The sequence below is a fragment of the Vipera ursinii genome, assembly GCF_947247035.1.
Source record: "Vipera ursinii genome assembly, chromosome: 2".
Classification (NCBI taxonomy): Eukaryota; Metazoa; Chordata; class Lepidosauria; order Squamata; family Viperidae; genus Vipera; species Vipera ursinii.
Window position 1 is genome coordinate 37835885 of NC_139513.1, and position 14252 is coordinate 37850136.

The following is a 14252-nucleotide window of genomic DNA, read 5'->3' on the forward strand; positions in this document are numbered from 1 at the left end:
TGACAGCGGGATTTAGTGAGTATTAGATCTAGCTTATTGTAATTATTCCACTACTACCGGTAGTTCCTTCTTGACTGGTATCTTATGTTTAGTGATGGCTTTTGTTTTAAAACAATCATTAAAATTTACATTCATTCTGCAATTCTCAACCTCGTAGTAGTACCCGCATAAATTAACAAAATAGGTTAATTTTAGATAATATTTATTAATATTTATTAAGTCTAATAGTGAAACACCAATACTGGATATCAGTGGGCAACACCATGCATAGTACTAATATTTGCCAATATACAAATTTAATTTTCATCCATAGATGGTGCGGTACCTGTGTACAATCTTTCACTCAGTTTGCGGGGGGGGGGAATCTAAATTTGGCAGTATGTATAACTGACAATTCAATCAAGGCATTAACTAAAGTGAGAAATAGGCTGCTTTATGAAACGATGTCTGAACTAAATTATATTACAATGTAGTTTGAATCTCTGTCCACTGTACTCTTGTGTGCATCCAGAATTCATGGGTGCTTTAAGAATGAATCCACTGGCCTTCAGATTCATGTAGAGAAGAATGTTGGCATTATGAGATTACAAATTGAATAAAATTACTATACAACAGCTTTCTGTTCATTATGAGCTTTTTACACAAGTAACATCAACCAAATATTGGTTTGCAAGAGTAGTTCTAAAATAAGAGCAATTTATTTAAACTTCCAACAATACTTATATAAATAGAGATTATGTCAGGATAACTCAGCTTTCTTCCCCTTGTACGTAAGTAGTTTGGAGATGTTTTCCAGTGCCTCTTTATATCACCTGTATTCGTATCAAGTAGTAAATTGAAGTCTGAAAAGTACAGTTTGCGGTGTGGTGACATCCGCAACTGCAAGCTCTTGACCATCAACGAGGCCCAGTTCTGCAATGTTAAAAGCATAATATTTAAAAGTCATTTCTATATAGAGATATATTTCCAAAATTGAAACAAAGCAAATAAATCTGAATTTTTGATGGAACAAAAACACATTTGGAGAAAACTGAAATAGAGCAGATATAAAGCTTCTGTTACTCTATAAAATATGTATAATTAGGTTCGTTCAGAATTATTTGTGTACTGGTAACCCTCGAATTACAGCCACAACTGAGCGCATAATTTCTGTTGTCAAGTAAGGTAAAGGAGTTTTGCCCTATTTTACGAGATTTTTGCCACAGTTGTTAAGTGAATCACTGCAGTTGTTGAATCACGCAGTCATTTGGCAAATTGGCTTCCCCCACTGTCTTTACTTGTCGGAAGCCAGCTGGGAAGATTACAAATGGTGACCACGTGACCCTGGGAGAGTGCAACTGTCATAAATAACGACATTTCCCAAGCACTCAGTTTTTATCACATGGCCATGTGCATGGTGCAACCATCTCAAGTGTGAAAACTGGTCATGTCACTTTTTTTCAGTGCCGTAGTACTTTCTGAAAGGTCACTAAATGAATGATGGTAAGTCAAGGACTACCTGTGTAACATATACCAGAACATCATTATAAAATTATCAGTTTTATTTTAAAATTCTTTTGATTTTTTGTTACAGTTGGCACAAGCTATTGACTCTAAATGGACCAACTCTTGTTTTTGCCTTTTTAATAAAAGTGGTAGGTAAATTCTTGTCACTGAAAATAAGAAAAACTTAAGCGCTGCATAAGCAACTCAAAAGCAATTGATTATATAGAAATTTTACATACCTATTATTTCTAAAGCTGCTGGTCATTGATGGTTTTATGTAAAATATATGATTTACTCAAATATTGTCAATAGTTCTTTCAATCTGATCATTGCTGCAGTGACACAGCAAAAATGGTGCTGAGCTGACAATGTTCATTTCTTTACTCCATCACTTCACTTCACTAGTGGAAAGACACTATGCAGTTATATAATAGGAATCCCACTAAGATGAATGATGGCCCACAGAACTCCTACCTGTCATTTTTTATCACTTTGTGTGTGTATACATTCTAATAGTGTTATATACCTGGCTTATATTGCTGTTTCAACACCTGTAAGCTTTGAAGAAAATTATTTTAATGTGGAAGTGGATGCCACTGTGCTTTATTAGATGCCAATACCGTATGCCATATTTGCCTAAAGCAATTTTTAGAAACATTTTCTGACACCTATTGCATACCAGATGAATTGGCATCAAGCAGTGCACATACTTTTTCAAAATTTAGCAGCATGTCCCAACATGATTTAATTGTTAACTATTAAAGATTACCTTTTAAAGTCTTTGAAAGGTTTGGCCTTGTTCGTTCTTCAATTGAAGCTACTGACTGCAGAAGGAGAAAAAATATACAACATGCATTTTATTATTTTACCTAGGTCCACAAACACGCATACTGATTTTTACTTAAATCTGCACAAATGTGAGTGCTAAAATGAATCACAAATATATATTAGTTACCTGTAAATAAAGTGTTTTATTTTTTCCATATACTGTAGCAGTTATTGCAGGAGATTTCATTTGTCTGTACAGGAAAAAAAATCAAGACAACTAATCAAAATTTTAAAACAGGTATCTCCATGATTTACTGAACCTACATTTTTAGACTCTAATATTATTTACAAATTTATAAATAAGTATCCAATACTTACAATGAAGCACTATTAGTTAAATAATCCAAGACTTCCTGTAGTTTAGCTGATGGAGAAAATTCTATATTTTGAGGAAGTTGACTACAAGCCAGACAATTCTCCTGGAAAGCAACAAATGAAACATCTGATATCATTTTTTAAAAAAGTAGTAATAAAATAAAAAAGGCTAGAATTCTATGGTGAGGGCAATAATGTTTCCAAAAGAAAGGAATAGATGAAGAGCACTTTTAAATCTGAATGATCCAGCACTAACTCTACCTTCCCCAAACAATAAAACTCTAATTCAGTGATGGCAAACCTTTTAGACCCCGAGTGCCCAAACTGCAACCCAAAACCCACTTATGTATCCTCGGGTGCTGGGTGGGCGTGGCCTATTAGGGGGCATGGCTTCGGTGGTAATGGCAGACTGGGTGGGACTAAAAAGTTCAATCAATCAATTCCAACTTTACGAGATCTTTTTTTTTCCCCATGAGAAATTGAAATTGATTGATTGATTGAACGTTGTTGGTTTTTTTGCACACGGCGGTGGAAGCCTAAAGTGAAAAGGTTTTATAAAAACCAGCTGAAGGCCTAGGACTGGGGCAACAACACGCGTGCCTACAAAGAGGGCTCTGTGTGCCACCTGTGGCACGTATGCCATAGGTTCGCCGCTACGGCTCTAATCAATTAGTCCCTTCTACTGAAGCCAAGCCTTATATCTGTCAGAACTCCCCCGCTTCCGTTCCATTCTCTGTTGCAGAGAATGGGCCTAAACTACCATGAGATCACACGAGATCAGTCACATGACATCTCACGCCACTGATCTCGCATGATCTTTAGGCCTCCATTCTCTGTGAACGCACCAAAGGCCTGGAGCAACCAAGAAAGCAAAGGATCTCTCGATCTTCACAAGATGAGTATCCTCAGGCCTAGTGTCTAGGGCAGGGGTAGGCAACCTTGGCTCTTTAATGACTCGTGGACTTCAACTCCCAGAATTCCTGAGCTAGCCATGCTGACTCAGGAATTCTGGGAGTTGAAGTCAAGTCATAAAAGAACCAAGGTTGCCTACCCCAGGTCTAGGGAGACCCAAGGGGGGGAGGGAGGGAATAGCCAGGATAAATGTTGCAGTGCCCACTGCAGTCATTTGTAAGAGTGAACGACTGCCGCGGTGCGATAAGCACCCTAGGGGGTGCTTATTGCGTAACTTCGAATGTTCGCTAAGAGAACACTCACAACTTGGGGATTACCTGTACTTGCAAATCTATTTTTAGTCATAGCTTAGCCTCCTCCTGTACTATTGTAATTATGCTTGCATACAGCTGGATCAAGTTTTTCTAACGGGGAATCAAAAGCAATGCTATACGCTTCAACATATAAGAGTACACAAGAACTGCTAATTTCTGTAACAGGTATTACTGAGTATTTTTGCTCCTTATAAAGGTTGTTATTGCTGCGTAGCCTACAACTGAAATATTGCTATTGAACAGATGTATGTGAACTTTAGCATCAATGTGAGTGAAAAAGGAATATCAGCTGAGCTTTTTTTCTTTTTTATTCTAAATACATGTACGCAGAACAGGCATTCAAACCTAAAGAGGATAAACCTGTTCTAAAAGAAATCTGTGTATGCCTGGTCATCTGCTCCACCTGTGGCTAAACAACAGACAATGAACTAGAATCTTTGGTCAAGAGTCCAAAAAAATTACAAGCATATCAATCAGAAAAGGACATGTAGGTGGCTGCAAGAAGAAGGAAATTATGCTCTTTCTTTCTACTAATGGAAACTACTTCTACTCATTGAAGCTCATCAGAGGATACTATTTATAGCCTTTTATTATTCCAATCTAATTGCTTTATTTAATAATGGGGGGAGCATAAAAGCATAACCAGCTTCTTGTATATATGTCAAATGACAAAGTATGCTGATTCTGCGATTTCAATGACTTAAGAGTACTTGCAGCTTTTGAACAAAATTCAGTTGAAGCATCTATTAAAATATGCTAATTTTCTCCAGCATTGGAATAAGTACGATATAAGCATTACCATACCAATGGCAACTCTATGTCAGGACACACACCATATTCTCTTTAGTAACCTTAACAGATGAGTTTTTATCATCTAACATGCCCTTTCCAATAAAAAAAACAGCCAACAAGACAGATTAATACAAAATTTGAATTAGGATAGTTTAAAAAAAAATTGAGTTTCTGGGTACAGTACTTGAGAATAAAGTAATTGAAGATCAAAATCAAACAAAGGTAAGAAAATTGTATGTAGCAATACTAACCTTCTTTTCAGCTTCAAACGTGTATGTATAAAGACCATCAACATCATTGAACACCAAATAGTTGTTCAGAGGCATGTATGCACTGCAAGAAAACATCTATTAGTATATAAGCAGGAAGCTTGCTCAGGGTTTATAAGCAGCTAGCTCACAAAAATATTAAGTTACCTTGTGGCTATTTTAAATACTTCAGTGGCGCATATAGCTAGAAATAAAAAAAAATATTTAAAAGGGAAAATTACAGGTAAAGCATACTGTTTATAACAACCTAGAAACACAAGAATTTTAGTTGTGCTTAAATAATCCTGAAAGTTTGATATGTTTATATTTAAGAAAGTTAGATTTTATTTAAATAAAGTTACGTACTAAGCATGGGCAGGGAAAGTTTCTGGAACTTGACTCACAAGGAAGCCATTTAATGGGCAAATCTTATAGCTTTCCTTCCTCCCCCCCCCCCCTTTGGAATGTTCACCCAACAATGGCAAAAAGGAAACTAATGCTTCTATTTACACCCTTTGGTGAGGAAAGGATTACTAGAGTAAGCAATTACACAATGGGGAATATAGAACAAAAGCAATCTGCTAATGCCACTGTTTGCTTAGTGCACTTGCAGTAAGCCCATAGCCACTTAAGGAGGCAAACAATAAAACTAATTATAGAATCTTGTCAGTATCAGGCAGCAGAAGGAGCAAGTGGGAGGGTTCTAATTAAAGTCACAGAGCTGTTAATTTGCATTTAGCACTTTTGAGGGTAGAATTGTACTGCAGAGAAAACAGCTCATGAAGAGATGTTTAAGCAAGCTCCTCATCCTGCAAACGGGGTGAGGGGAGAAAGGACCAGGCATAGGACCACACATAATGACTGCAATGGTCAACATGTGAAACAGACAAAAATGCTGCAAAGGTCACAAAATTACTTTTTGATCATTGTGATGACTGCATCATCGCTGTTCAAGGCAGTTACTAAACTATATCCCAGTAATTCTTTCAATGGGTCAATTTTAACTACTTAAAAGACTTCAAGAAGAGCTTCGTTTTCGCAAACATCTTCTAGAAAGCTAGCAAAATCAGGGAAAGCCAGCAGTGGCGTAGCGTGGGGGGTGCAGGGGGGGCCGGCCACACCGGGCGCAACATCTGGGGGGGGCGCACTCGGGAGGGATGGAAGACGCGCCGAAGCACCCTTCGCGCGGCTGGAGTCCCGCGGGGGGGATCCGGGGCTGAGGCGCACTCGGGGAAGCAGCAACTCACAACCAGCTACTCTTGGGGGATGGAGGCACAAAGCCGGCCAGACAGGGCTTGGAGCCATCCCAGACCACAGCTGCACTTCCACCTTTCCCAGGGCGGCCCCCACAGACGGAGCGCAGTGCAGGGCACCAGCATGCCCCACTGCCAGAGAAGCGCCCGCTGGTGCGGCCCCGACTCCCTCACCCTGCGGCAGGTGGCGGCGGCGTAGCGGGGCTTGCGAAAAGTGGGGCGGGCGGCGGCGGCTGCTCCTGGCGCCGGGCAAGGGCAAGCAGGGCAAGGTCGCTCCTGCTCAAAAGCCAGAGTTCAGCGGCTGGCGAGGCGCTCGCGCAGGGCTCTCCCGGGGCTGGCGGGCCGAACGGGGACCGGCCTCCCCCTCTCTGCGCTAGAGCGGCCCCCGTGTTGGCAGCCCGGCGCACGTGGCTGAGGGGGGGGCGGTGGCGGAAGGGGGGTCAGAGGAGCGAGCCGAGCTCTCCCGGGGCAGCAGGTGCAGGCTGGTGCGGCTCCAGGCTCAGCCGCAGCTCCGGCCAAGGGCTGCCAAGCTCACGGGGCGTCGTGCCGGCCCCCTCCCTCGCTCCCCGCACCCGGATGCGCCTCCGGCGGAAGCCCCGGCCAGCTGCGGTGCATGCCTGAGCTAGATGGGCAGCTGCGCTGGCGGGTCCCGCTCTCTTCCAGGCATCAGAGGTAAGAAAGGGACGGCAGCGCCCCCAGCCGCCCCCCCCCGCCGGCTCCAAAGCAGAGGCTCCGCTGCGCCGCCCGGCTCCTGGCACGGCCTCGGGTCCCGGCGCTTCTGCCGCACGTGAGGGAGGGGATGCCGGACCTTCCCCCTTTTCCCGGGGGAGGCGTGGGTGGGGGGTGCGGCGGACGCCCAGGATGCGGGCCTCCCTGCGGCAGACTCGAGTGCTAAAATCCACGGGTTAGGGGGCGCAAATTACTTGCCTTGCCCCGGGTGCTGACAACCCACGCTACGCCACTGAAAGCCAGATCTACTTTGTAAAGTTTTTCCATAAAACAAGCCCACCCCCCCAAAGCAACCCCTCCTAGCTTCCCCTTCCCCCATTTTTTGTAGTGATGGATTATCAGCATTTCCCCCCATACATTTCACGATTCTAATTGAAAAGGGAATTTTAGTACCAAGTTATATATTAAACTAAACACAGCCAGGATTTTTAACCCTATGTTCCCTAAATCTAGTTTGTATATAGAATTGCTGAAATATAACATTCTAAAGACTACATTTCTACCCAACTGTTCTCAGCTCAACTCTAAATTTATTTATTGAGAGATAAACCCAATTCATTTCACTGCAGTTTACTGGCAGTAAGCCCCTTTCACCTTGGCATGAACTTCCTTTTCAGGATACATATAGGTTGTTCTGTTATTCTGTTAAGTGTGTGCCATAAAATTCATTTTCTGATCTGTTTAGGCTGGTCTTGTATAGAGAGAAAAATCATCAGAAACTGACCCTGTTTTCATCTGGAATCCATAGCATTATTGTTAAACACAAAGAAGAAGTTGATTTCTGATAGTACTATACCTGCAATTACAGCATTTGTAGATGCTACTGCTGGAATGATCCGCTTTACAACTCCTGCATTTGGGGAATACACCGTTATTTTCTTTTTTTACAGAAAACAGAAATAAAACACGTTGTCCACCTGTGGACTAATTTAGCGACTAACAATAACTCCAAGCAGAGTATCTTTAGAATTAACAGCTGCAGTTTTATTTTATTTTTTTATTTTAATTCCATTTATATCCCGCCCTTCTCCGAAGACTCAGGGAGGCTTACAAGCTTAGCAGTAGCCTTCATTCTATGTATATGCCTGCTTATTAGGGCTTTCAGCCCCCGCCAAGCGGCATTATTACAAAGTCAGCTTATTGCCCCCAACAATCTGGGTCCTCAGATTAAGGAATGGGAAACTATTCTGCCTTGGTAAGAGACTTTCTGACTCTGCCCTACCTGGGATCACAAGAGCATGGGTGGTGCTGTTCGTAACGGGAAGGGCAGCAAACAAATAAATAGAAAATAAAAATAACTGACCAGAGTTAACACTTTCAGACTTTTTTTAACTATGGAGAAGGGCATATTTTACTGTGAAAACATGGGTTCTATAATGTCAGCCTTGTCCATTCTGTGGGTCACAACAGAGTATTTGCACAGCTTGCGAATAAACACAGCCAGCCCATCCCGAGCCACAACTGAGTATAAAAAGTTAATCATCAGAATAAAAATACAAAGTTGACCAAAGAGCTCTTGCTGAGTCTTACCTTGTGTAAGCCTATATGTTAGACCTTTAATATTAAACTGCGATGCCCTCTCTATAGATTTTTCAAAAATCCATTGTATATGTTCTGGGTCATCCCCATCTACGAAAACACCTTCTGCAATGGAATAGATAAAGCATTTTGTTTATACTATTTTCATTATCTGTAATTTATCTTACATTAAAACTATATCCTTTGAACAATGAGCAACCATTCAAAGTTATGACAGACCCCACCCCAATGCCCTCCCTGAATTGATGTGACATTTCAGGCGCTCTTTGTAGTGTCATGTATTCATATAACCATGATATTTACATTTCTGCCAACCCCTTCCCTCATCATTTACTTCTGGTTTTCAGCAAAAAAAAACCTATAGTGAAAAATAGGTTTTGCTCAATGATATTGGCATTTACTTAACAACCATCTCAAAAAAGGTCATAAAATCAGATCAGTCATGTGCGTGACCCATTTTACAAATATCAAGACTTAACAACCACAATGGGCAGATACCATTACAGTGTACCAGTAATTTGAATAAATTTTAAAGGATTTATTTTTTTCCAAATCAGAAAAATTACAATAGAATGAAGCAGGTTTACCATGATCTTAACTGTATCAGACAAGGCAAGAGATATTCTGTAAATTACTATTTCATTTTTAAAGAGTTTATTCATTTACCGCCAAAAGGTTGTTCCCTGGGCCACTGCAATATTCTAACATACTCGATACAATGTTCTGGTAGACGAGGCATTGAAGCAATTGTACACATGGGAAAATTTACCTGGAAAAAATAATCAGAGGAATTAAGCTGGATTTTGCAAGAGGTTTAAAAGAATGACTGTTTTTTAAAAAGATGACTGTTTTTCAGTTACCTGTGGTGGGTAAAGTTCAAGTGTACATTCAATACAAGCTGTCATGCCTGGAATAATCACACGTGCATTTCCTTTAAAACCTTCTGTTCCTCCATCAATCAAAGGTATAATAGAAGTTGGATCTATCACCCCATCTTCATAGTTTAAAAGGGAAATCTAGGGAACAAAATAGAATGTATTGTATTAGGTTCCTTCCTTCTTTCTCTCAGCAACAAAATGTATAATTCAGCAAGATAAGCTATAGGATTAACAGCAGTGGCCATTTCTGGTCCACAGAGTGTAACAGAATTATAACAATCCAGCTTTCAAACTTAAGAGGAAATTATTATGTCTCATTTCAGTTAAGTACCTTGATTCTGTGTATACTGTATAGCAATAGCACCTAGACTTATATACCACTTCATAGTGCTTTATAGCGCTCTCTAAGCAGTTTACAGAGTCAGCATATTGTCCCCAACAATCTGGGTCCTCATTTTACCAAACTCAGAAGGATGCAAGCCAGTGAGATTCGAACTACTGAACTGTTGGCATTCTAATCACTGTGCCATCACAGCAATTCTGGTGTCCTCTTCAAATAATTTTAACCTCATAGTACCTCAAATTATTGGTGCAAATTAAGCATGTATTGATATAGTTTATATATGCAATATAATCCTTGACTGCAAGGGAATGCTAGTCTAATTTTTGTACTGCAAATGAAAAGCATGTGTTATCAATAGCTGCAGTAAAGAACCTGCTCATTAGAACAGAGGTCCCCAACCCCTGGTCTGTGGACTAGTACCAGGCTGCAGCATGCCAGCAACCGGGCCGCACAAACAAAGAAAGCCCCATCTGCAAGATTCAAGCAGCATACAAAACCACGCACCCTCAGGTCTGTGGAGAAACCTCTCTCCATGGAACTGGTCCCTGGTGCCCAAAAGGTTGGGGACCTCTGCATTAGAACCTATCAACTATGATAATAAATTGGTGTTGGTGGAAAATACAACTGAGTCAATTATATGTTAAACTGATTTTTCAAATTCTAATTTCATATATCTGTTTTCTTAATTAGAAAAAAAATATTCTTATATTCAGAAGAAGGGAAAACAAAGTAATTTATTGAAGTTCTATCAAAATCAATGTGAAACTCATTGTAGTACATCTAAGCCATAATCTTGTGAATCACTTATGTGGATTTTGAATATTAACCCAAGACTAAAAGCACAGAAATTTATGAAAAGAATGTGCATGATCATATACCTAAAAGGAATGTTGTCATCATATATTTTATATCAGAACTAAAAATGAAACATTTATTCTCGTATTACAGAATTCTAGTGTCCATATTTTGTAAAAAAAACAAAACAAATTTTAATAAAAATACTTACCAACATGCCATTTATCCATCTTCTTGCAATTATTGAATCCAAACCACATACAATTATATGAAACTCTAAAAGAAAACAAATATAATCATTCCTTTATTCCAACTCAATTAGCTATAATTACAGTGTATGAGTTGAGAATTCTCTTTTTTCTTAAGGAAAAGATTATCATCTTACTTGAAAAAACAGGAATTGCTATTTTTGCAGCACAACAACTTACGTCTATAGAAACTGTCATCCAGATCCTGAATCTTTTTATAATGTCTGAAAACACACAGTAAAGGAATTAAACAATTATCTGGTCACTGTAGAATGGCTATTAATAATGTCACAGTTTACAAAGAGAACAAGTAGTTAACACTAACACTAAATGATTTAAACAGCTCCCCAATTGATTAACTGTTTTTATTTGAAGCATTTGAAACATTATGTAGAATTAAATTGAAGAAGTTCAGCAGCTTTTATGGAATAAACTAACCATTTTCAACAATTGGACAAAAACAGATGGCAGTGCATGTTTCATCAATGGGTTTCTGAAAGTATCTAAGCCAATATTGTGGCAAATAGTTGCTGGAATATTCTCTCTGTTTTGCCTTTAAGTCAGAACTGATTCCTGGCAACTATCATGGACAAGTCCGTGCAGGTTTGAGGGCAACATTTTTGGAAGGGTTTTGCCATTGCCTTCTTATGATTGAGAAATAGTCTCTGGTCCAATGAAATCCAATTGGCTTCTATACCTAAGGTAGGATTAGAATTTATCCAGTCCTACTCCAGTGCCTTGTTCAATAGACTAAATCAACTCTCATTCTCATATACACACACATATAGGTAAAGGTAAAGGCTCCCCCGCGCATGCGTGCTAGTCATTTCCAACTCTAGGGGCCGGTGCTCATCTCCGTTTCAAAGCGGAAAAGCCAGCGCTTGTCAGAGGACATCTCTGTGGTCATGTGGCCGGCATGACTAGACCCCAAAGGCGCACGGAACGCTGTTACCTTCCCACCAGAGTAGTCCCTATTTTTCTACTTGCATTTTTACGTGCTTTTGAACTGCTAGGTTGGCAGAAGCTGGGACGAGTAACAGGTGCTCACTCTGTTACACGGCACTTGGGATTCGACCCGCCAAACTGCAAACCTTCTGATCGACAAGCTCAGCGTCCTAACCCACTGAGCCACCGTGTCCCTTTACACACACATATAGGAATGTGCAAACACTACTGTTTTGGAGAACATTGTAGTGTTCGATTTTTCTTCAAGACTGCATCAATTTGGTCACTTCTGAGGAATTCTGGTTATCATAAAGATAGTCCTTGCTTACTGACTGTTTGAATTTATGATGGACTTTTAATAAATTACTCATAGCCTGCCATCAAAGTTATGCCTGCCACCCTCACAATGACATAATTGCATTTCAGGTGCTTGGCAACCAGTTTGCATTTATGATCTGTTGTAATGACCACAATTTGCAGCATTTTTACCACTTTCCAACAAAAATTGGCAAAAACGCCCATTGGATAGTCTAGATTTGCTGAATGACTGTGGTGACTCAACAACCATAATAAAAACAGTTGTAAAATTGAGTCAGGTCATACAATCTGCTTAATGATTGCAACAACTTAAAACCAAATTCTGGGCTTAGTTGTGGTTATAAGTCAAGGACTATCTGTCATTTTCTAGGAGAATGATTTGAACTTTGGGTTTATTCAGTGTGGTTTTTCTTATAGCTTTCTACTCCTGAAAGGCTCTGAACTACTTAAAAAATGTTAACGAGAATACATAAGTGTGGACAGGTAAAAATTAACATTATCTGTTGTATATTTCAGCAGCAATATTAATGTATGTTGCTTTACAAAACAAAATCCTAATAAAGGTAATGTTCACAGGTAACGTACATATAATATCAGAGTAAATGTTTAGTTAAGAAGATTCCAAGGTGCAATTACCTGTTATAGCACTACAAATACAGTATGTAGAATGAATATTCCTTGCAGCTTTTAAAAGCAACCATTGCCTTTTAATGCCACAGAACGACTCTAACAATAAAGTAAAGACAGGACTGAAGCTATCCACTTCTAAAAGTATTCTGTGGTTTTTTTTTAAAAAAAATTTTTTTAGAGAACCCAAGCAACATACAGTATTTCTTCATGGAAGGATACGGTACAACTGCACAATTGGGAATGCGGCTATTGAGAAACTCAGCAGCGACTTCTGCCTTAGGACGTCCAACATCTTTAGGTCTGCAAAGTAAAGCACATGTTAGGGAATTAAATTTAAATTTCTCACACTAATAAAATGCATTCTGTATCAACAATGATGTCAGCTCTTCAAAGTAAGCAAAATCAAAGATAAGGCAGAAAATTCACACTTTCCCAGCAATCAATTTTTAAATGAATTATTTCAGTTTCCCCTTTGAAATACAGTTATTAGGCCAAATTAGTTTTGGAGAATATCGTGCTAGTTTACAAACCCTATTTTACACTTTTATAATACTGGTATAGTCAACAGAGGTATTGCAACATTATAATATTCCTCTGTTACAATAATAATACTGTAATCATTAATACTGGTGCAATCAAGAAAAGGTTTATGATTTGAATAAAACCAACAAAATAGGGAATTGAGCAGGGGTCTTCAAACTTGGCCCTTTTATGACTTGTGGACTTCAACTCCCAGAATTCAACCAAGCACGCTGGCTGAGGAATTCTGGGAGTTGAAGTCCACAAGTCTTAAAAGGGCCAAGTTTGAAGACCCCTGGAATTGAGAATAGTTTAATTGCAACAAACTACATGGGACTGACATTTGTTTTTCCAAAACCATTAGTCAGGAATCTGAAATGTGTAAGCAAAAAAAACAAGAAGCGAGGGACAAAATTTCCCCCAAATAAACAAGAATTGGTCTGGGCCATATGGTTAAACAATAAACTACTAATTATATACCTAATTTAATAAGGCTTAAATATTATCATATATTTAAATAAGCATTTCCTATCAATGTAACTTTACTTGCTCCCATTATCCCAGGCTTTTGACCCAAATCCTGAGACCCAATTACATGAAATCTCTTCAAACACCAACTTCCCACAGGGTAACCAATCTGATCTCTGATAATGCAGAGGCAAATGCCACACTTTCCCAATTGCCTGGGGAAGGAGATGTCTCCCAAATCTCCTGAGATTTAGACAAGTGAGGGAGTTACAAGAACTTTAGGAAGATATAGAGTTGTATAAACAGAGTTCTACATCTGTAAGACTTGATTAACCTCAGAAAAATGTGATTAGGTGCTTCACAATACTTATTGTTCTGAGAACAGAGCATCTGGTGAAATTCGTACATTTAAACCTTCCAGCAAATCATATTCATCCTCCTATTGCAAAGGTGGTCTTCTACTTTTCCAGAAACAAACTTTCAAACCTTACATCAGTATGGTTCAAAGCAGACTGGAAGGTTCTGCATATACATATATATCACTGTTTTTTTTTAAAAAAAACCTCCTAAACCTGAAGAAGAACCATATAGTTCACTACATATAAAAGTGTTTCTTGCTTCCAAATACATCTCTATTAATTGACCTGGATTGATCAGATATGGCTTGATAACAAAACAGACAACTGTTGTTAA

At 39.3% G+C, this 14252-nt stretch overlaps 1 protein-coding gene across 4 annotated transcripts in view; it reads right to left on the bottom strand.

Moving 5' to 3' along the window:
- Nucleotides 1-676: 676 nt before the first annotated feature.
- The window catches only part of UBA3 (ubiquitin like modifier activating enzyme 3), a 30119-nt gene continuing 16543 nt past the window's right edge, over nt 677-14252 (bottom strand). For 3 of the 4 annotated variants that reach the window (XM_083355179.1, XM_083355181.1, XM_083355182.1), the window contains 13 exons: nt 12792-12872; nt 10860-10903; nt 10643-10707; nt 9276-9431; nt 9082-9184; nt 8407-8520; nt 7673-7726; nt 5063-5099; nt 4898-4979; nt 2632-2732; nt 2441-2504; nt 2255-2309; nt 677-912 (listed from right to left, as the gene is read on the bottom strand). In XM_083355179.1, the coding sequence (XP_083211305.1) occupies nt 824-912; nt 2255-2309; nt 2441-2504; nt 2632-2732; nt 4898-4979; nt 5063-5099; nt 7673-7726; nt 8407-8520; nt 9082-9184; nt 9276-9431; nt 10643-10707; nt 10860-10903; nt 12792-12872 (1045 nt within the window). In that variant the 3' untranslated portion in view covers nt 677-823. Of the gene's footprint in view, nt 913-2254; nt 2310-2440; nt 2505-2631; nt 2733-4897; nt 4980-5062; nt 5100-7672; nt 7727-8406; nt 8521-9081; nt 9185-9275; nt 9432-10642; nt 10708-10859; nt 10904-12768; nt 12873-14252 lie in introns of all 4 variants that reach the window. The other variant, XM_083355180.1, reaches the window with a different exon arrangement.